Source organism: Nicotiana sylvestris, chromosome 10, assembly GCF_000393655.2.
Source record: "Nicotiana sylvestris chromosome 10, ASM39365v2, whole genome shotgun sequence".
NCBI lineage: Eukaryota > Viridiplantae > Streptophyta > Magnoliopsida > Solanales > Solanaceae > Nicotiana > Nicotiana sylvestris.
The window spans coordinates 85,383,365-85,406,410 of NC_091066.1; the positions used below are offsets into that span (position 1 = coordinate 85,383,365).

A 23,046-nucleotide genomic window follows, 5' to 3' on the forward strand; every position below is an offset into this window, starting at 1 on the left:
AAATTACTTAAGTCTGCCGCAACACCTGTATCAGTTTCTTATGTAAGTCTTCTTTTCGCTGGTTAACTCGGTACAACCATATGAACATTTATTTCTAATTATAAAAAATAAATAATAGTAATAGGACAAATTCTGAAAAAGAAAAGAGGTGTTAGAGAAATAAAAGACAGAACAAACTTTTACGTAACCTAATGATTATTAAGCCAAAAAAAAACTAATAATTAATAATTAAAGCTTCCACAATACCAGTAAATGAGACCATTAATCCATCAAGATGATTGGTCTTTTTGTACTTAAGTCCAAATTTTCAAAGTCAAAAACCAAATAAGATATCGGAAGAAAAGTAAACACAAGAGTGAAGCAATATGGTACCAGATAAAATAAATTATAATATTTCGTTTCATATATAGATCCAAGAATTTGTAAAATAGCAAGCCAGTTGAAGAAATTGCCATCTCAAACTGTAGAGATAAAATTATGATATACAGTTACTCATTTTTATTTTGTCATTACTAAAAGGAATAGAATCCTATAAAATATTAATATTACAAAGTAAAGACAAATAAGAGAAGTGGTACCTGAAATCTGTGCAGACGATCACAGCAAGATAAAAAGAACTTAATGAGAGAGAAGAACCCATTTTCCATGAGACAAACAGAGCAAAAGTTATATAGGTACTACAAAAACGTAACCTTCGGGGAAAGAAGAGAAAGAGTGGGAAATATAATTAAGAGAATTTAATTGGAGAAAGAGACGGTTTTAGTCTCCTAAATTCCATGAAATTGGAGAAAAAAGGAGAAAAGGCTAAAAAAAAGGAGAAAATAGATAAATATGTTTCTTGGCCAATGAAAGGTGCCAAGCCAGTATTTTTTTTTTCTTACTTTATACATATATAGATAGATAGATGTATTCGATCGAAATTCAGCCATATTAAATGTTTTAAATTCCTTACGTTACTTCCTTTCACAAGAAAAGAGAAGTGCTTTTTGGTTATAATACTTGATTTAATGCTTGATGTTCTAATTGGGCCTTCCGAACATTCAGATGATATTCAAAATGATACTAGCAATCTTGAGGCTGCTAATTTAGAATGAGGAATTTTCAGAAACCACTATTGTTTAGTGGTTATTAACTTCTTATAGTTATCATATATATAATTACTTTCTATAGCTACTATTTAGTTGTTACAATAGTATATTCGCTGTATTCGCGCTGTTATATTCATGAATACAGCAGCAAAAAGCGCCTAAAATCAGGGCAGTCCAACCGTATGTGCATGTATTCACATATATTCGCGTTGTTGTATTCATGAATACAACAGTAAAAAAAATCCGAAAATCAGGACAGTCCAGCTGTACGTGCATGTATTCACATGTATTCGTGACATGTATTCATGAATACAACAGTAAAAAGCGCTTAAAATCAGGGCAGACCAGTTGTACGTGCATGTATTCACATGTATTTGCGTCATGTATTCATGAATGCAGCAGCAACAAGCGTCTAAAATCAGGGCAGTCCAGCTGTACGCGCATGTATTCACATATATTTGTATTGTTGTATTCATGAATACAACAGTAAGAAAACTCTTAAAACCAAGGCAGTCCAGTTGTACGCGCATATATTCACATGTATTCGCGCCATGTATTCATGAATACAACAGTAAAAAACGCTTAAAATCAGGGCAGTCCAGTTGTACGCACATGTATTCACATATATTCTCCTATATTCATGAATACAGCAGTAAAAAGCTCCTAAAACTAGGGCAATCCAGTTGTACGCGCATATATTCACATGTATTCGTGCCATGTATTCATGAATACAACAGTAAAAAACGCTTAAAATCAAGGCAGTCTAGTTGTACACGCATGTATTCACATGTATTTGCACCATGTATTCATGAATACAGTAACGACAATACCCTTAAAAATAGGTATGTCCAGCTGTCTAAGAGAGGAAAAACATAAATAGCATATTTCATGTCTTATTTCATGCATCAATGGTAGTATATACCATAAATACTTATTTTGCTATAAAATATAAAAGATAGCTATAGAAAATAATATTTTAAATAATTTTGATTTATAATAAATAGGGTGCATACCTGAGGTAAAATTTCCATTAAGAATTCACATTATTCAGAAGGATTCCTTTTATGTAGTGTTTAACTCCCTTAGTCTCTTGCAATATCATACCATATACTCGTTTCATTTCATTTCATATCGTATGGTGTTAAAGACTTGAGGCATAATAAGCATTCTTCAGCATTTGGTTTATTTTTAGTCCAACAGATTTGTGTTCTCTAAAGCTAGCGATTTTCTAAAAAATAATACTTATCATGAACAAGTCTTATCAGACTAGTGAAGAGTGTGGACGAGAAGGCTTTGAGCAACAAATTAAAAACAAGACAAGTTTCGTCACTCTTCTTTTTCCGTGTAATGAATGTTTTTCACTTTTTTTCATTGGACTTTTATTATGAAACTCAAAAGTGTGTCACAATTCGTGCACTTGATTTAAGGTTTCATTGCCTATGAACCAAAGAAGGAGTCGAGAGGGGAAAAAGCATTCAATTATACCATGATTGTAGTAGTATTAATTGCATAGAGAGGAATAAAGGAGAGGAAAAGGAAGCATTCAAAGATTCAACTTTTCTCTTTTCCATTCCATACAATTATGACAATGGAGTGGAAGTACTAATTTTCTCATCATCCTTCCTTTTTATACACAATCTAATCTAATGGTTTCATATTTTTCCTTTCAATCATATGGGATATTGTCATTTAAAAATAATTTTTACACTATCAATGCCACTTAAACCAACTATTGTAGAGTAGCACTCTATTTCAGGTTATATATCAAACAAATCTATAGACTGTTTGTGCCCAAAAATTAAAACAAAAAGAAAAATCATGTATAACTATGTGCATTGCCTCAGCTAGTCAGCTGAAGTCCATAAGAAACTAATAAAAGAACCCACTCAGCAGAACATATTTCATGATCAAAATGGTAATTGCTAGTAATAAGACAGCATGTTATCTTTATTGATTAACATCTTTCCAATAAGGATCAAGTGCTCTACTACAAATAACATTTCCATCTAACAGAAAAAATAACATGTTGCTCCGAAGGTTCAATGATTGTCATTTGCATATTTATGTAGATATTATAAAGAAACATTTAAAGATTGCTAAAACTCTTAATGCATTTTACCTATATTGTACAAGACAGCTGCAATAAATCAGGGGATGGTACTGCTTCTTACTTCGTCGCTGAATTAACCAGCAAGTATGCAGGACAATTGAATAGGTTTACCCGAAAAGTCCTCAGTCGATCTAACTTCAGGGGTCTAGTTGAGGATAGATGCATCCCGGTGTGTCAACACCAGTTCAGGTAAAAGCACTTAGTTGAAACCTTTGCACTGAGAAGATGTGCTCGCTAGTTGAATGGCCAAAATACTGCCTAGAGGAAAGGTTCAACCAAAAGCTTCTTTATGCTTGTAAATCCGAGCTGTCTAAAATGGTAGTGAATGAATCCTTCAGAAACTTACTATACACAAAGTGACTGATGGCCGTCTAGAACACGGAGGGATAACACCGGAGACCTGTCAAGTTTAACTGTTGCCTTAACAATATCAATCTAACAATTATTTAACAGTTGGAGAAGTCTGATTCTGATCTGCAATACCATTGCTGAATTTTCCACTAGGATGTCGGACTTTGAAACTGCCATGTTTCACAGGTTTTGAATGAAAAAGAGAGCTCAGCATTTTTTCCAAAGACTGAGCCGTATATTTCACATATTTGGTACTTCCTTCTTGTTCAACCAATGGCCCATAGTTCTGCATGTAACTCCGGTAAACAGGCACAATCGCCTGAATGATTAGCTGGCATGTCTTATCCCGTAGGTCTTTGTCAAGCATTACCCAATTAGACTGCTTCTTATACATTTCATCAAATGCTTCATTAAAAGCTTTTAATCGTTTCTTGACAAGATCACGAGCAGTCGCACGCCCACCAGAAAACAGAATAAGACCTTCCCTGCTTAATAAAGCAGGAAGCTTTCCCCAGCTCTCTTTCAAGAAGAAAGCAGAATAGTACTCCTTGTACTGTTCATGTTCTCTTAACCGCGAATCTCCCAGCAGACCTCCAAGCTTTGTTCCTTTCAGATGCTTATATAGATGCCAATGATTATTCATCAAGAACACATATGACAAAATAACATCTTCATAGGCCTTCGACCAATTCTCTAAATTAACATCAACAGATCTCATTATATTCAGCAGCTCATTAATGAGGAGCCGCTCTTGAAACTTTTCGTGCTTCCAACTTCTTTCAATAATCAGAACTTGGGTGAGGATCGACTTATAATCATCCCCAAGCAGCTTATTGCAATAATCAGTGATAAAAATGATAAGTTTTGGAACACTGCCATCAGGAGGAGGCGGCATTTGCCTTTGCAACTCAACTTGAACTAGAAGTTCCCAAAAGATCTCACTAGCCCCTTCGATCACACTCTTGATTAAATCCCTAGTCAAATTTTGTATTTCCACACACGCAGCTCCACCAAAGAGCCGATTGAAATCCAATCTTAACTTGTTTAAAGATGCAAATATGTCCAACAGCTTCAAAAGCTTGATAGGATCCTTCTTGCTCTCTGCAACAGTTTTTCCAAATTGAAGGAATGCAAAAATGCCTGCTTGGGCAGCTATCTTAGCAAAACAGCTCATCCACACATCCAATCCTATTCTCTCAAAAACATCATTACAAAGTTTATACTCAGCTTCAAATAGATGCTTTACAGCAAATTCTAAATGCTTACCCCACTGAGCAATGTGACCCTCTATGCTCTGCACATCATTGAACTCGGAGACCGAGATCTCTAAATAATCCAAATTAAGTGCCTGCAAACTTGCGCGGACATTAGAACTCCTCACCTCAACATAAATCGATATGCACTTTTCAAGCCTGTTATTAGCAATCAATCTTCCGATTATAGCCTGTAGCTTCTGGATAACAGTCACTGGCAAAGGGGAGGGGGCAATGCAGGCTTGTTCACCAGGTAAAGCTGGAGCAGACATTGGCAACGGAATAGTATTTTCAACCAAGAGCCGCCTAAATTCGCTTTCCAATCTATCCAACGCAACCTCAAGAAGCCCTCCATCAAGTCGACCCTTTTCCTCCCCACCGTGCAATTCCCTAAGAGAAGTCAATGCTTCCTTCATACATGAAGTAAACCTTCCATCAGCAACAGCATGGTCTTCTAAATACTCCACAATATCAGCCAACCACTGAATTGCCATCTCACAATTCTCCCCTAAAAATCTTAATGCTTCTTCAAGTCTCTTGAGCACGCCAAGGTAACCAGGGAGGTCCGATTGAGGATCGGACAAGGACTTCTCGAGTCCATGAATGGCATCAAACACTTTGAGAACTGCGGTGGCAGGAACCACGGCACGGTTAATATGGCCACCCACGGCACCAAGGGCATCTTTCTGAGCCCTAATTGGCCTAATTGCAGCCTCCAAGGATGGCAATCTCTGCATAATCTCATCAAATCTAGGCCCAGCTTTTTCAATAGATAAACCTAAGGCTTTTGACTTCTCAAAATTTACTCTCAAAGATTTTCTTGCAGAGATCAAATGTTCAATGCCTTTCTCCATCTGCGTCATTATAAAATCAACCAAAAACACACAAAACCAACAAAACCCCAGTAATCCACTAATGAACCCACAGATAAATCTCAAATATCAAACAATTTAACACAAAAAGAATGTATCTTTATGCAATGTACAGAACAAACTTGAATAAAAAAGCCAATCTTGGGTTTTTATAAAAGTGCACTTGGATCACTTTTCTTCACAAACAAAACCAAAGAAGCGTCCTTTTGCACTTCTTCACGTCTTTGATCAGGAAATTAGGCAAAAAATCACAACCCCAACTAACAATTACCAACTAAAATAAAAAATCAACAACTATTCATACAACAAAAAAGAAGAGCGATATAGAGAGAGAAAGTATGAAGTTGATTAAAGAACTCACGGATATTGCAAGTAAAAATAGAGATCCAGTAAATAAGAGGAATTTTGTATATACTGAATGTTGGGAAGAAGAAAGAGGAGGAGAAAGTAAACCCTAAAGATAAATCGGGAAATGGAAAGGGAGTGCTTTTTTACAACACACTCTTTGCTTAGCCCAAGGACTGTCCTAAAGTGCTAGACAGTAATACATCATTCATTTTCTTCTTTCTTTCCTTCTCTCTCTATCTTTTTGAGATTTTATGAGATGATTTGGTTATTTCCGAGTTACTTCCTTACTCTTTGGGGGAGTCCACAAGGTCGGACCCCAGAGTAAAAAATGAGTACTTAAATTTAGAGCTCGTTTGCACGTACAAATTTTTTTTTGAAAATAATGTTTGATTATCTTATTCTTACCATTTTTTCCTTTTGCAGTTGAAAATGAGAATTTGCTAGTTTTTAATTTTATAAATTTACCCTATATTTTTAAAATTTATAAAATGACCCCATCAATTTTTATCTTTGGCAGATACATCTTTGGCGACTGATGGTGGAACATTAGTCCTAGTAGATACTTGAAATCTGCCTACTGAAAGTTTGATTATATGGTTGTATGGGTCAAAATCTGACTGTAGTGGTCGTCCCCAAGAGGAATGATAAGAGGTCGACCAAGCTGTAATTATGCCCAGGGGGCGAGATAGCAAAGAACACCTCGATCATTGTTGGGGTCAAATCGTCGAAAAGCGTACATCATAGAACAAGCACTGTGTTCGAGCAACAACGAAAGGGACAGTCATAAGAAAACACGCTGGTCAAAGACCATTGGATAAAAAGGGAAAGGAACTATACATATGGGCAGAGAGAGCTCAGAGAAGGGGGCATTCTTTGGGAGGAGATCAACCACAACAGAGGAAACAAGAGGAATCTCTCGTTTATCAACAGTTGCTTCTCCTCCCCTTATTTGCTCCCTTGTTTATGATACATCTCTGCTCTGGATGTAAGCTCATATCTAATGTTTGATGTACGATTATCACATTAATAAACCTTATACATTACTACTCTTCGTTATTTCGCACTTTATATGCTTAGATCTGAAGTTAATTATGTTTGGCTACGATTTACTTTCTTTATTATCAATAATTAGTTTGACAAAAGAGTTTTAAGCCTTTTGCCCAAATAATTTGGCGTCGTCTGTATGGATTTCTTAACCAGATTTCTTAGTTTCCTTCAAATCTAAAACCGGCAAAATGTAACCACCCACTCGAAAGAGTGGTAAATAAACCTCACATGCTAATTTAGATCAGGATGCTATATAAAAGTAGAAGTTATCTCGCTAGTAATGATAGATTTAGCACATTCAAAATAGGATCATGGTCATCTGGCCTGACCACATCCCCATTTGACACATTCACCTTGTATATTAACCCATGCTCTCACCCCTTATGAGAGGATGGCAGCTTGATGCACAGTCCTTTGAAAGAATGGGCATATCATGCCCTACTTTCACATTCCCCCACACATCGGATGGTCTATGAACAAAGTATGACATGTCTCCCTTGTTGTGGGTACGGATTGAACAGATCGGACTGGGACTCGATTTCAACACTGCAGCAAGTGAGGCGAGCCCAACCCGCGCAAAGCTTAGACACTGCTAAAAAATGGAGTTGAACACGGCCGCCAAATCTAAAACCACTATTCCATCAACCATTCAAACACCAGGCAGAGCAAGAAACGCTACAAAGCCGCCCCCTATGGATCGAGTTACAGAAAATTTTATTTTGGTTTACCTCTGTTGTTGGTTTAAACAGGAACACAAGCGCCCGCACGGGCAAGCGAGCAAAGGAACATTCCAACTAGAAATAATAGAAGGAAAACTACTACCAAATAATTGAAATGTCGCCCCACCTCAAATTCACCAACTCCTGAAAAAGGATACGCCTCAAGTCATACTCTCTTTCCCTCACCCGGGTTTCACCTCAATCGGGTTCTCGGAGAAGTTTCTAATGGGGCGACGAAGGGGATGTCTCGAAGTTCAAGTATGATTCATCACTCCGCCTGTTGACTACTTCCCTAGACCGGGACATGGAAACTTCTCCAATATATGTATGAAACAAACATGTACAACACTCTCCAATGAGCGAAACAACAACATTTTATACTCCCCGTCAACGTATCCTCCAATGCAAGAAAAATTAAATAAACTGGGACTTACCCAGGAAACGCATCGCATTCTCCAACGCAAGAAAAAGTAGACAAACTGAGACTTACCCAGGAAATGCATTGTATTCTCCAATGCAAGCAAAATTAAGCAAATTGGGACTCACTCAGAAAACACAGAAGTTAAGCAAAACTGGGAATCCCCCAGGGCATGCCCAAAATTCTCCAGAAAAAACAAAATCGAGTATGCCAGGATCCACTCCGACGTATACACGGACAATATGGTGACCTGTGATTCTCCAAAATCTAACAATGAAACAACGGGTTAATATTTTGATCTTAGCTCAAAATAACACCTCTATGGCCAAGGGCCACCGCCAAAAGAAGAATTTGACCACGCTCGAATCACAATGGGTTAATATTTTGACCTTAGCACTAAATAACACCCCTACAGCCAAAGGTCACCGCCAAAAGAAGAATTCGACTTCGCTCGAATAACAACGGGTTAATCTTTCGACCTTAGCTCGAAATAGCACCCCTACGACCAAGGGCTACTGCCAAAAGAAGAATTTGACCTTGCTCGAATCACAACGGGTTAATAGTTCGACCTTAGCTCGAAGTAACACCCCTACGGCCAAGGGCCACCGCCAAAAGAAGAATTCGACCTCGCTCAAATCACAACGGGTTAATATTTTGACCTTAGCTCGAAAAAACACCCCGACGGCCAAGGGTGATCGTCAAAAGAAGAATTCAACCTCGCTCGAATCACAATGGATTAATATTTCAACCTCAGCTCGAAATAACACCCCTACAACCAAGGGCCATCGCTAAAAGAAAAATTCGACCTCGCTTGAATTACATGGATTAACATTTCGATTTTACTCGAAATAACGCCTTTGCGGCCATCGATCGTCGTCAAACAAAAACTTTTTTTTGTTTCTCGAACTTGTTCAAATAAGTCTGATATTGATTTCGCTCCAAGTCCCAAGTTCTACCTCGCTCGAATACATATGAAAAGGTCAACTTCGCCTAAATCAACAACTGAGTTCAATCCCTCTAGAATGATTCAAGCCGAAACTGACTTCGTCCAAAACGACGAATCCGAATTCAACCTCGTTTGAATCAAAGATGATTCTGCCTAAAGCGACAAATCAAAAGTAAATCTCGCCCAAATATGCAAATCCGAAGAAACTCTATTCGGACTTACACGACAAGACCCTACTCGGTTTGGTTAAAATTGGTTTCGCTAAACAAGAAATCAGGGATTCGCCATACAAAAATCCAAAGGTCTATGCCAAAACAAAAAATGTAAAGCAAGGAGAAGGGAGATAAATACAAAGGACATACAACGACGAAACAACCCTTTTATTTATATACTTGCGCAACGCCGCACCTTACACACGGCCAAAACCGGCCCAATGTAAAAAAACAAAGCAAAACAAAAAAAACATAGACTAAGGCAACAACATTTCACTCGGCGTCATCACCGCCATTCTCCCCATCATTATCTCCAAGAAATTACTCCTCAGCATCAGCATCCTCGCCGGCCTCCGGTGTCGCAGGATCGTAGCCGCAGTTGACACGAGCCTCTCGTGCCTTCGTCCGAGCTCCTTCATAAGCGGCCTCAGAAATATTGCTCGCCTCCCACAAACTCTTGTATATGTCCCGTTGGGCCTTGGCATGAATCTAGAGCTTGTACAAGTGGCGAGGAACAGCAGCAGAGGCAGATTCAACTTGGGCCAATAATTGTGCCTTTTCGGCCTCAAGAACAGCGACCCGATCTCCCAAGTTTGAAGTTTCCCGGTCAATTTCACCAATGCGCTCTTCAAGCCTCGCCTCCCTTAGCGTGGCCATTGCACTCTCGGATTCCTGCTCGGATTGAAGGATGCAGATAGTGTCCTCCAATGTCGCCGCCCTTACTGAAGCCGATGCTCGAGCACTCTCGGCGCTCTCCAACTCGAACACTTTCCTCTCCAGCTCGGCTAATTTCTCCATCCATTCCACACTCAAAGCCTCAACTCTGACAATATTTTGATCGAGCTCGGACTGCAATGACAGCACCTTCGCTTGAAGATGCTCACACTCTGCGGAGACCCCCTTTCCCAACTCGAGTTCTTCGTCCTTTACATGAAGTAGCTCCTCGAGCTCACTGTTCCTGTGAATGGACTGCATTAGCTCTTGATCCCTTTTATCCAGCTCCTCTCCGAGAGATTGATTATCGGCGCTCGCCCTGAGCCGCCTATGCATCTCACGACACTTGTTGTGGTAGCGATGATACTTTTCCAACATCATCAGAAAAATCTTGGCCCAAGTGTCGGCCCTGCGAGCACTTTCGATCTCCAGCATGTAAGACTAAAATCCAAAAAAAAAAGATAAAAGAGACGGTAAAGGCCAAGGCCGCCAAAAACAAAAGGAATACAAAAAAGAAACAAATAGGAGAAACTTACTCTCAGGCCCATAACGTCCACTTCATGCATCAATTCGACATCACTGAAGTCTCGAGGAGCCTTACACTCTACGGTAGAGCATAAAAGATCAAACTATGATACCAAGACCTCTGTGTCCCGCAAAAGATTAAGCTCCAATACAATCTCAAGTATATTGGAGGGACCTCCCGCTCTTACTACAGTACGGGTAAAGCCCTCCTCGAACATCCTGACATCATCAGGATCGAGGTTAGAGTCACACTCGTAGTCGTCGACCACGATACCCTTTCCCCTCTTTGTGGCCGAAGAAGAAGCTCAATTCGGTCCGGATGATGAAGGCCTACCCAAAATGGCAACAGCAGCCTCGGGACCCCGACTTCCCGTTGTAATAGCCTATTGATCATTCACAACGGCCGAAGCCTCTACCGTCGAGTTGACCTTGGCCACCTATTTTCCTTTGCGGTCGGGTTGGCATCACCGCCAATTTCAGACATTGTCAAGGGAAGGTCGCCCCCCGAAGGTACTGCGGCTGAAGAAGCCACTTCAGACTCTACTCGCCATCTCTTCGATGGGCCCTTCCCGCCATCAGCATGGGAAGATTCACTCGTTGAACGGGCAGTAGGAGCCAGAGTCTTAGCATGAGGAATAATTTCCATGCACACGGCCCTGGCCGTAGGAGTAAATTGAGCAACTCTTGATGTAGGCCGGGCAGCGGACCTCGATGTGGGCCAGGCAGGAGGCGCCGGTTGATGGAATGCGAGTGGAGAAGCCCTCGCCCTTCGCCCTCTCCTTGTTAAAAGAGGAAAATGACCATGTAAATACCGAGGTCAAATTACAAGACAAAAAACAAGGAAACTACAATGGGCCGACTTACCAGTGAGAGGTTTATGCTCGTATCTCTCATAGAAGGACGCCCACTCATAGACCCCCGCTGTATGGTGAAGAATAGCATTAACCCATTCGTAGATGTCATCAACAGGGGTGGGGGAGGTAATCTCTCAGCTGCAAACACAGAAAACGAATTAGCAACACCACATAAAGAGAAATAGTTGGCCACCGCCTCGAGGGGAGTCATAAATTAAACAAAAAAACTTACGAGCAAAGTTCCACATCTCGAGAAGCCCTGTTGGGTCCGCCACAAGGTGCTCGATCCGTACGAAGAAATAACTCTCCAGAAATGATGATTAGACTTGTCGTCCATCTTCACCACCAAACTCTTTGTTCCTCGGTGACGCATGTGGATCATCGAGCCTTGAATAAGTTAGGGAGCAAAAATAATAAGCATATGCCCCAAAGTGACCTCTCGACCAGTGAGCTCTACGTACTTGAGCAGCATGAGAAAGAGTTTGTACACGTACGGTGAAAGCTGAGCTAGGCACACCTCGTAGAAGCGATAGAAGTCTATCACTAGGGAGGGGAGGGGAAGCGTATACCCAACAACAAAAGGGTACACGTCAAATGCGTAGTACCCTGGGCAGTGATGATGTACAATATCTGTTCCCGTCACTGGTATCATTTCAATATGATTCAGAATTCCTCACTTGGTCTTGAGTACCGCAATCGCCGCTTCATCCATGGTAGATGACGCAGGTTCTGACTCTTCTCCGGTGGGGCTGTTAAAATCATTCCATAATTTCCTTGGATGGGGCAATATTTCAGCCGCTGTTGGAACCCCCTCATCTTCCTCCACCTCCACTCCTTCTTCGAGAACAGATGCGTCGTTTTCCGGCATGAGAGCTTTGACAGGTCTGTCAGTGTAGGAAGAAGTACCAGCCATTTGTCTCGATTAATCGGAATAAATGAGTAAGAGAAAGAGAGAGAGAGAAAATGGTGGCGTCAATTTCTAACTGACAGGAGAATGAACTCAGAAGTTTGAAGTATTAAAAAAGGTAAAGGTTTGCAAAACTCCTTTGATAAGTCGAAAAGTGTGGCAATAGAATGGTGTTTTCCCCTATTTATAGGAACATAAATCTCTTGAGCGGGAAACCCAAGAGCCGCCAATCAATACTGATAGGGCACAAGAAACGATACGATTTCTGGGAAACGTGCACCATAATGATAGTGGCTACTCATGATGCATTGAATCAATACAACGGTTCAACTCCGAACGGACGTAACATTCAATGGTATCATTGAAGCGTCACGCTATCGCCTCGACCTAAAGGCCTTGCCTAAGGCGTAAACATTCAGATTTCTCCTAACTTTTGAATCGACAGAGTCCACCCATTGAGCCCACTAAGAGGCGACCTCGACAGACGGAGGGACTAGTTGTATGGGTCAAAATCTGACCATAGTGGTCGTCCCCAAGAGGAATGATAAGGGGTCGACCAACAGTAATCACGCCCAAGGGGCGAGATAGTGTAATGACCCGACTGGTCATTTTTCTTTTTAGAACACCGTTCCCCTAGATAAGACTTCATGTACTTGCTTTTACTAAGTTATGACTTGCGGGAATAGTTGGTTCGGGATTTGAAAGAGTTTGGGTTGAAATCGGAACACTTGGTTCCTTAAGGTTGGCCTAAAAGGCCAAGTTTGACTTTGGTCAATGTTTTGAGTAAACGACCTCAGAATCCAGATTTGATGATTCCAACAGGTTCATATGATGATTTCGAATTTGGGCGTATGTCCGGATCGGGTTTTGGATGACCCGGGAGCGTTTTGGTACCTAATAGTGAAAGAATTTTGAAGTTCTTAAATATTTGGTTCGGAGTGGGTTTTTGTGTTATCAAGGTCCGAACGGAGTTCCAATACTAGGAATAGTTCTGTATTGCCATTTAAGACTTACACGCAAAATTTGGTGTCAATCCGAGTAGTATACGTGTGTTTCATCGTATTGGAAGTAAATTGAAGAACTTGAAGTTCATAAGTTTGATTCAATTGGTTTTAGGAGGTGATTCTTAGATTTAGTGTTGTTTCGGGCGTTCTGATGGTTCGAGCGAGTCAGTTTTATGATTTCAAACTTGTTGGTATGTTCGGCGGGGCCTGGGGGCCCCGAGAGTCAATCGGACGAGGCTCGAGTGAAGTTGGAAATTTTTGGAAGGAGCTGAAGCTCCAGGCATCAGTCATAACCGCACCTGCAGTTGGTCAGCTGTAGTTGCGAGACCGCAGGAGCGGTCGAGCTCTCGCAGGTGCGGCCAAGGGGGAGGAGCCCAGGAACCGCAGAAGCGGAACCACAAGAGCGACCCCCAGATTGCATAAGGTCCCAGCCAGCCCCAGTGAACTCCGCAGATGTGGGCTATCCCTCGCAGAAGCAGGACCACAGATGCGATCCCCTAACCGCAGGTCCGGAAATCGCTGAAGGCAGTGCCTTCATTTAATACGGGAATGTGTCATTTTTTACACATTTCCTTCATTGTTTGGGCGATTTGGGAGTTTCCAAAGAAGGGATTTCCACCTAACATTGAGAGGTATGTTATCCCTACTTATTGTGAGTTTAATACTTGGGTTTTGGGTAGATTAACACATAAGGATTAGTGAAAAATCATGGGATTAGAGTAAAACCTAGGGTTTTGATAAAAATAAGATTTAACCACGAAATATGTTATGGAATAAAGTAGAAATCATATATTCTTGATCCTTAGATTGTAGAGAACAACTTTCTTCAAAAATTTCCGGAATCCGGGCACGTGGGCTCGGGGATGGATTTTAGAAAACTTGTGTTTAAGGTTGGGAAATTACTTTAATAGTTAGAATGCGAACTCTTGAGCTTGTATTTACTAGTTCCTACCTCGTTTAATTAGTTTTGGATTGTTCAGCTCCAAATTAAGGGTTTGAGCACGTTCTTGATATTAGAAGTAAGCTTTGGAACGAGGTGAGTCTCCTTTCTAACCTTGTAAGAGGGAATTGTCCACATAGGTGAGTTAACTGATTATGTACTCCTAATTGTGGGGGCTACATACGCACGAGGTGACAAGAGTCCATGCGTAGCTACTATTATGTTAATTGTCGGGGTAGTTTAGGACCCGTATCATGCCATATTTGCAAATGTTTATATCCTTTCATGCTAATGAGATCACTTAGGATGTGTTAGGGATTGAAAATAAATATATATGTACGTATGCACTTACTTGAGGACTTGTATGAATTTATTTGACTATGAATGCGCCTTTATGTGCTTTCTTGGTGATAATTGATATTTGTGGATCGGGCCGATCGTCTCGGTAGAAATAGATGCATCTATGGTTCGTGGCATTTGACCATCTGGCAGTGCACAGTTTCTTTTATGTTGGACTGGGCCGTACGACCTCAGCATTATGTGCGCATGATATTTATGTGAAATCTCATTCATGACTTACTTTGTTAAATGCCTTGAAGTGCAATTATTATAAGACATGACTGAAACTGATATACTATTCTCTGTAAACTTTGATCTTGTTATTATGTACATGTTATCCATGCTTAGTGTAATCTTTAATCACTATTGGTATTGATATTAGTGAGTGTCAAGTCGACCCCTCGTCACTACTTCTTCGAGGTTAGACTGGATACTTGCTCGGTACATATTGTTTATGTACTCATACTATGCTTCTGTACTTTATTGTGCAGGATCTGAGGCAGGTACATCTGGCTACCAGTCTGGTGCGCATTCTTGATAGTAGGCCGAGATTCCACAGTGAGTTGCTCCCTTCCTATGCCGTTCAACAGCATGATGATGTCTCTCTTTGTTTTTGGACTGTCTATTCTATTTCAGACAGTAGGATGGATTTATTCTTTTGTATATTCTATTAGATTCCCATATACTTGTAATACTAGGTCTTGGCACACACATTGGTAGACTATTCTTTTGGGTTGCATACCTATAATTTTACGTTGCTAATTATCACTTATTTTAAATTCAAATTAAGAAAATGCTGGAATTATTTTGGTAAAGTAAAATGAGAACTCACTAAAATTTTTGGGTTGGCTTGCCTGACAACGGTGTTGGGCGCCATCACAACCTGTAATGAAATTTGGGTCGTGACAGATAGCAAAGAGCACCTCGGCCATCGTCGGGGTCAAATCGTCGAAAAGCGTACATCATAGAACAAGCACTGTGTTCGAGCAATGACGAAAGGGACAGTCGTAAGAAAGCACGCCGGTCAAAGACCATTGGATAAAAAGGGAAATGAACTATATATATGGGCAGAGAGAGATCAGAGAAAGGGGGGATTCTTTGGGAGGAGAGCAACCACAACAAAGGAAACAAGAGGAATCTCTCGCTTATCAACAGTTACTTCTCTTCCCCTTCTTTGCTCCCTTGTTTATGATGCATCTCTGCCCTGGATGTAAGTTCATATCTCATGTTTGATGTACGATTATTACAATAATAAACCTTATACATTCCTACTCTTCGTTATTTCGCACTTTATATGCTTAGATCTGAAATTAATTGTGTTTGGCTAAGATTTACCTTCTTTATTATCAATAATTAGTTTGACAAAAGAGTTTAAAGTCTTTTGCCTAAACAATGGTTATGAGAAATATGTGGCTATGCCTGATTTTGCACCTTTTCTGTATGTTAGTAGAATTGAAAAATGTGATATTGATTTTGCACTTCTGTGTATTGCAGTAAAGCAGAATATGATAACAATTAAACAATAGCATTTTGATTATTTATTTCAAGTAGGATAATCAACTTGGGGTGGTTTTGATATTTTTCATAAGTTGTGGGTATAAATAATGTTTCATATTTAGTGTGTATTACTCGGGAGAGAGTGCATATTTAGGAAATTATTGAATAATATCACTCTTAATGTATATGAGGGATCAATACGGGGGGTTTAAAGGTGGGATTAGGGATAACGAAACCTTGGTGCGACCCGAGTGAGCCGTACTTAATGCCAACTAGCGTAATTCGGGAGAATATGTCTAGTAAATTGTGGTAATTACTCGGGAGAGAGTTACGACAGTGAGAGTGCTCATGATTGGTAGAGAAGACTTAGGCAAATTTATAAAAAAATGCAGCGAAAAGGATTCCGACAATAGGGGAAATCATAACTCTAGACCTGCTTAATCTTGTCTCCAAGCCTTAGTATCCGTAGTTGTTAATCTACTAATTTAATCTGTTAGTTAATTAGATATAAGAATCTTAATATTTATAACATATGAATTATTCGAGCTTGTCTTCTTAGCAATATTGAACAGTTGTAGCTAAGCCTTACTTCTCAGTGAAATTCGACTCCGGACTTGTAAACTAGATTATATTTGCAACGACCGCTTAGTCCTTTTTATAAGGCATAGTTGGGTGTGATCAAATTTTGGCGCCGTTGTCGGGGAACTAACGATGTAGCTATAGGTGTACATATTTCTAGGTTGCAAGTTTGAACCTTTTTTTGTTTTCTTGTATTTGATTATTTTTTTAATTTTTTTTTATCCGAGAGACATGGCATCTTGGAATTATGAGAGTTTTAATATTGGTAATTCTACCTTTGATCCTCCTTATGTATATTGTGGAGGAAATCACCCATTGCAAATTATCAAAATATTCTCGAGAGCGAGTTATGTGTACCAACTCAATCTTATGTGTGTGATATGTCTGATGGTCAATATTGCACTTTCATAGTTGTGATTATATGTCTTATCTTCCCTCAACCCCTTATTATAATGGTTTTACTTTTTCTTGTGAAGCTAATAGGAAAAAAGAACCCAGGGAAGCTGACCTGAAGAAGATCAAGGATATGTTAAAGCTGACCATTGATATGTTACAGTTGCCTTGTGGAACAAAATAGTAAAATACAACGGTAGATAGAAAGGCAAGAGGAAACTATTCACAACTTGAAAGTTCAAGTGAGTCAACTGGTTGAAGATTTTAATGCTCAACAAGCCAATATTGTGAATAGTATCCAAGAAGAGCGTGAATTAGATACAGAAATTGAGGTGCTAGTGGAGAAAGCCAGAGTAGAACACCAATAATCAATCGAACTAGATTTTGAGGATGTCGATGTTGTAGAAAAGATACTAGAGTCAACCAAGGACATTGATGATATGTATTTAGTTGACTCTAGTGTCATTAGTGTTAAGGATGTAGACAGTCCCAATGTTCATGTAGTTGAACGCATTGGTCCACACTCCAACCACTTTTCCGCATTTTGTCTAGATGATGATACGAAAATAGAGTCATCCGAGCCACTTGAGGAGCCAAGGAATGAGGAACAAGGTGCCTACATTCTGGAATTCTTCTTGCTAGAAAGTCGGGAGTACACACTTCATCTAAAGGCCAAGAAGTGCAGTATACTACATTATTTTATTGGGCCAGTCAGATTCGTTCTACCATCCCAGGAGCATGATCATAGAGCAGAATCAAAACTTGGGGTCCAATTCATAAGTTCAAAGTGGAGGCAGAAAGTGATTCGCGCCGTGCCGCGACGTTAAATCAAGCGCTTGTTGGGAGTCAACCCAGTTTTACTGCTTTCTTTTATTTTATTCTATTTTGTTTTTATTATAGATTTTTTTAATTGTATTATTTTGGTAGTGTCGATTTTTTATTTTCTAGGAGCATCGAAAGCAAAGCTATTCGAAGGATGCAACAGCAAACCAAATGGTTGGAACTAAGTGTGAGGTACCCACACAAAAGACCAAGCTTGGTAGAAGTTTGAGTACCCATAAGCTGCTAGTGCTTCGACATTTGGCCTACCATGGAGTTTCTTTTACCTTCTTATTAGTTATGGTGTGCATTGGGGACAATGCACAATTTTAAGTGTGGGGTGAGGAGATTGTCTGGGTGACTTTCTATGCTATTTTAGTTGTGTTAGTTTAATTAATTATTTTTTTCTTTTTCTTGAGGGATTTAAATCTAAAAAAAAAGATTTTCTTTATAGGTAGTGTAGTAATTCCCCCTTGATTTTCTTTGTGTCGCGGTTCTTTTCCAAGGGTTTTGTTTGAACCGGGTGTAGTTAATTTTTTTTTTGGGAGTAGGAGCCACTGTAAGATGAATTGAATTGAAGTAATATCTCTTGACTTTGTTAGGCTTTGAGAATAGTGAGTACTCTGGTTGTGACACTTAGGCTCAATTTTTGACTCTTGTATAAGTACCTTAAATCGTAGATTCTTATATTTGCTTAATCGTTTTGACTAGAGTGTCGTGATAAAACCAACCCTGAGTGAGTTATGTGTCATGTGTGTGTAAGATTTTGTGTTATTCTGTGCATTGCATTTGATGTCTAGAATTTGCCCCGCGTGTTTGCAAAGCGAAATAATAGTTTTGTTCAGTCTTGGAAGTGATATAAGCGTTTCTTTGTTGAGCCAAATATGTATATTTTACCCGCCTAATTGTTATGTAACGCAGTTAACCCCTTTGAGCCTGTAATCCTGCTTCTTTGGCAACCACATTACAAGCCTTACATCTTTGTTTGAATTAACCATCTATTTGAACCTGTTCACCTCTCATGAGCACTTGAATTGTGATGATTTATGTAAAAGTTAAAGTGTGAGGTGGTTGGTTTGACTTTTGAGTGGAACTAATGAAATAAGGAGAAAGGTGTACTGTGTTAAAAAATAAAAGCCACTTGAATTGATAAAGAAAGAAAAAATATATAGTTGTATTGTTGTAAAGAATATTCCTTATGGTGGTGGCTTTTGATGTAATTATGCTTAAAGAAGTATGTGGTAATATAAATTTAAGTGAAGGTGGAGTTTTGGTTTGACATAAGTATGAGCTTGAATGTTAAAGTATATGTATTAAAGTGCTTAGGGAGGTGTATTCACTCTTATATCCAAATGTATCCTACCCGACCCGTAGCCCACATACAACCAAATAAAGTCCTACTTGATCCTAGACTGAATGAGCTCGATTAGTAGAGTAGTACACTACGGGCAAGCCTATGGTGCATCTTTTGTGGCATGTGAATGTTATTTCTGAGAAGGAGTAAATTCTTTCTATCTTGAGTTCTTAATTGTTTTTAAATTTTATTTTATGTGTGAAACTACTCTCTTTTGTATTGTAAAGGCACGTGATTCATGATAGAAAGGTAATGTCATTGACCTCCATGTTAGAGTAAGTGAGTGAATTGTGAATAATGCATGGTACTTGCAAGCCAAATCTTGAGGTGGAGATGTTACACCCTTTGTGCTTAGTTTTTTTTAAATATTCTTGGTGTGACGAGTTAAAAGAATTGCTTAAAAGGTCGTGTCTATAAGTGTAGTATGATTGCTCGAGAACGAGCAATGTTTAAGTGTGGGGTATTGATGTGTGGCTATAATTCCATAGTTTCATACATTATTTACCTTGCATTATACATGCTTTAATGATAAATTACACTTTATTTGCGCGTAATTGAGTCTATTTTATGTGTAGGTGAATTGGAGATGAAAATAGAGCTAAAGGGATGCTTAATGTCGAAAGTGCGCTCTAGAACGGTGAAAAGGAGAAGCCAAGCAAAAGCCAGCTCAACCAGGCTTTAGCCTGGCGAGGCCAGCTTAAAGCCAGGCCCAACCAGGCATTAGCCTGGCGACGCCAGCTTAAAGCCAGGCTTAGCCAGGCGTTAGCCTGGCGACACCATCTTAAAGCCAGGCTGAGGCTGGCGTTAGCCAAGCGACGCCAGCCTAAGGTCAGGTCCAGTACGAGTTTTGAACATTTTATTTGTTTCCCGTCTTGATTAGGACTTGACCTACACGTTTAGGTTTTGTCCTAAACATATAAATAGACCTAAAAACATCAGTTTTGAAGGATTTTAGAGAGACGAAGAAGAGGAGATCGAGTTTGGACACACTTGAGACCTACGGTGGCAAAAACACACTAGGAGCAAGGCGGAGAATTCTTCTACGAATTTTTTAATTCCTTCTTCATATTTCTATTATTGGTTATGAATTCTAGTATTGTAGTTATGTATACTATTATGAATAGCTAATTTGTTATCTAGGGTTTTGATGGAACCTATTGGAGGATGATTTTCCTGTTTCGTTAATATAGATTTGCCGTAGTATTTTCTCTATTTGTTCAACTACGTTATTACTGTGGTTGGTTGAAGAGCTCTCAATCGACTGTACCTATTTAATATGTATTACTCGGGAGAGAGTACATATTTAGGTAGTTGTTGAACAACATCACTCCTAACGTATATGAGGGATCAATACAGAGGGGTTAAATGTGGGATTAGGGATAACAAAACCTTGGTGCGATCCGAGTGAGCCGTACTTAATGCCAGCTAGCGTAATTCAGGAGAATATGTCTAGTAAATTGTGGTAATTACTCGAAAGAGAGTGACGACAGTCAGAGTGCTCATGATCGGTAGAGAAGACTTAGGCAAATTTATAAAAAACGTAGCGGAAAGGATTCCGACAATAGGGAAAATCATAACTCTAGACCTCCTTAATCTTGTCTTCAACCCTTAGTATCCCTAGTTGTTAATCTACTAATTTAATTTGTTAGTTAATTAGAAACAAGAATCTTAATATTTATAACATAGGAATTATTCGAGCTTGTCTTCTTAGCAATATTGAACAGTTGTAGCTAAACCTTACTTCTCTGTGGGATTCGACTCTGGACTTGTAAACCGGATTATATTTGCAACGACCGCTTAGTCCTTTTTATAAAGCATAGTTGGGCGAGATAAAAAATCTAAAATCTAATTTAATTATTCTTTTCTTCTTAACACTAATTAATGAGAGTTTAATTTATATATACAGACCATCTTGCCTGATTTAGGGGCAACAAATATGGCGAATATCATGTCATACACAGTGAAAACATTTTGTTATCCACACAAATCAAGTATGATCATAAACATTAAGAAAGAAGACTAATCCCTTCAAATATTTGTGCCTAAGACATTAAAATTCTTCATGCTACAAACCAAGTAGCCAACACCTTCTTGATCAGATTGGAGCACAGAAACTAACTTGAAACCTTACTATTTAGAGACCATTTCTTTACCAGAAGCAATAGGAACATCTTTGCTATATACACCATTGCTTCCCTCTTCAATATTCTTCCACCCTCTGCCCCTTTCAAATTCTTTTGCGGTGTCATAGGAAGCATGAAGTCCAAAAAATAAGTAATATACCAATAGAAATCCAGTCCATGCACCAAACCTTATGAACGATTTCTTATCAATTGACCCTAAAAGGAAAATGTTAATAGCTATAGAGGCTGATGGCAACCATGGTACAAGTGGGACACCCCAAAGCTTTGGATTACGAGCATGAGGTACAAAATACCCAAGTCCAATTGTTGCTAATAACCAAATTGGCACAGTAATGCAGTATCCAATCCATCCATGTTTACTTAGTCCCCAATAAGTAGCTCTAGCAATGGAGGATCCGAGACTAATCAAAAGAAACGCGATAAGCTTGTTGCGATTTGCTATTGTAGTTTCTCCGCTCACATAGTAACGTCGAACCAGGAGAGCAAGCGCCACAAGCATGAAAATGAAGAGGGTGGAGATTGAAAGGAGATTGGAGAGAATATCGAGTTTCGTAAATAAGGCAATGATTGCAGTAGCACAAGACATGACGGCCGTAGCATTGACTGGTGTACCTGTAGGGACGGATCCAAAAAAATCACTAAATTTCAACAAATATTAAAATCTAAACCCATAATGGCAGAAGTGCATCGGATTCAATAATGAGAACATAAAGCCGAACCGATTCAAATTTGAATTCTAGATTCGCCTCAGTGTACCTGTCTTGTCATTTACTTGAGAAAACCATGGAGGCATCATGTGAGTTCTTGAAATATGAGTTAAATATCTAGCTTGACCAACAACACCAACTAGCAAAACTGATGTCATTCCCTTCAATGCCCCTGCAACCACAATATATTGTGCCCAGTTCCATCCCACAGATTTAAATGCCACAGAAAATGGAGCATGAATATCAATATTCTGATATGGTTGCATGAGGCACAAAGTAATGGCTAGTAAACAGTACAAAAAAGTTGTGATCACCATAGAACCAATTAGTCCAATTGGAATATCTTTGCCTGGATTTTTAGTTTCCTCAGCCATAGTTCTGCAGATTTCAACAATACTCTCATGTATGGCTTCAAACTGACTCAATGGTATTAAAAAAGATAATGGATGGGATATGGAAACCACCATGGATCATATCTGAGAAGGTAGAGGAAATGATGCAACTAATGAATGGGGGCAATTACACAGTTACTCATATTCATAGGGAGGGCAACAAGTTGGCTGATCATTTGGCTAATTATGCTTTAGATAATGGTGAAATAGAATGTCAACATTTCTGGCATCTAGATGAAAAGGGAAGGAGGTTGGGTATGAAGATAAGATGCAATGTCCAAGTCTAAGGGTGAAGGTGGACAGGAGATAAGAAGCAAAGAGAAAAGGAATAGCAGGAGGATTGTCAACTTGAACGACAAATATTTTCAAATCCTAAGGGAGGAGGGTATCTTTAGCGCGCAGATATAACATCGCTATTTTAAAGAACAAAATCACTTCAGTAAAAGATGGGCAAGAGATATTATGCTCAGTAACAGATAATTTTATTGAAATCTGCAAAAGCACGCTAGGGAAT

At 39.3% G+C, this 23,046-nt stretch overlaps 3 protein-coding genes across 3 annotated transcripts; all 3 read right to left on the bottom strand.

Moving 5' to 3' along the window:
• Nucleotides 1–2,987: 2,987 nt before the first annotated feature.
• LOC104240888 (exocyst complex component EXO70I) lies at nt 2,988–6,285 on the bottom strand. The gene has a single exon (XM_009795785.2). It carries the CDS (start codon nt 5,663–5,665, stop codon nt 3,641–3,643), a length of 2,025 nt encoding a protein of 674 aa, XP_009794087.1. The 5' UTR covers nt 5,666–6,285; the 3' UTR covers nt 2,988–3,640.
• A 3,568-nt stretch (nt 6,286–9,853) lies between these two features.
• On the bottom strand, nt 9,854–12,370 carry LOC138879630 (uncharacterized). The gene is made up of 2 exons (XM_070159248.1): nt 12,149–12,370; nt 9,854–10,519 (listed from the first exon to the last, which is right to left on the bottom strand). Exons 1-2 carry the CDS (start codon nt 12,368–12,370, stop codon nt 9,854–9,856), a joined length of 888 nt encoding a protein of 295 aa, XP_070015349.1.
• Nucleotides 12,371–21,415: 9,045 nt separating this feature from the next.
• LOC104240889 (cationic amino acid transporter 1-like) lies at nt 21,416–22,514 on the bottom strand. The gene is made up of 2 exons (XM_009795786.2): nt 22,190–22,514; nt 21,416–22,045 (listed from the first exon to the last, which is right to left on the bottom strand). The coding sequence occupies exons 1-2, from the start codon at nt 22,512–22,514 to the stop codon at nt 21,420–21,422; spliced, it is 951 nt and encodes a 316-aa protein (XP_009794088.2). The 3' UTR covers nt 21,416–21,419.
• Nucleotides 22,515–23,046: the final 532 nt, after the last annotated feature.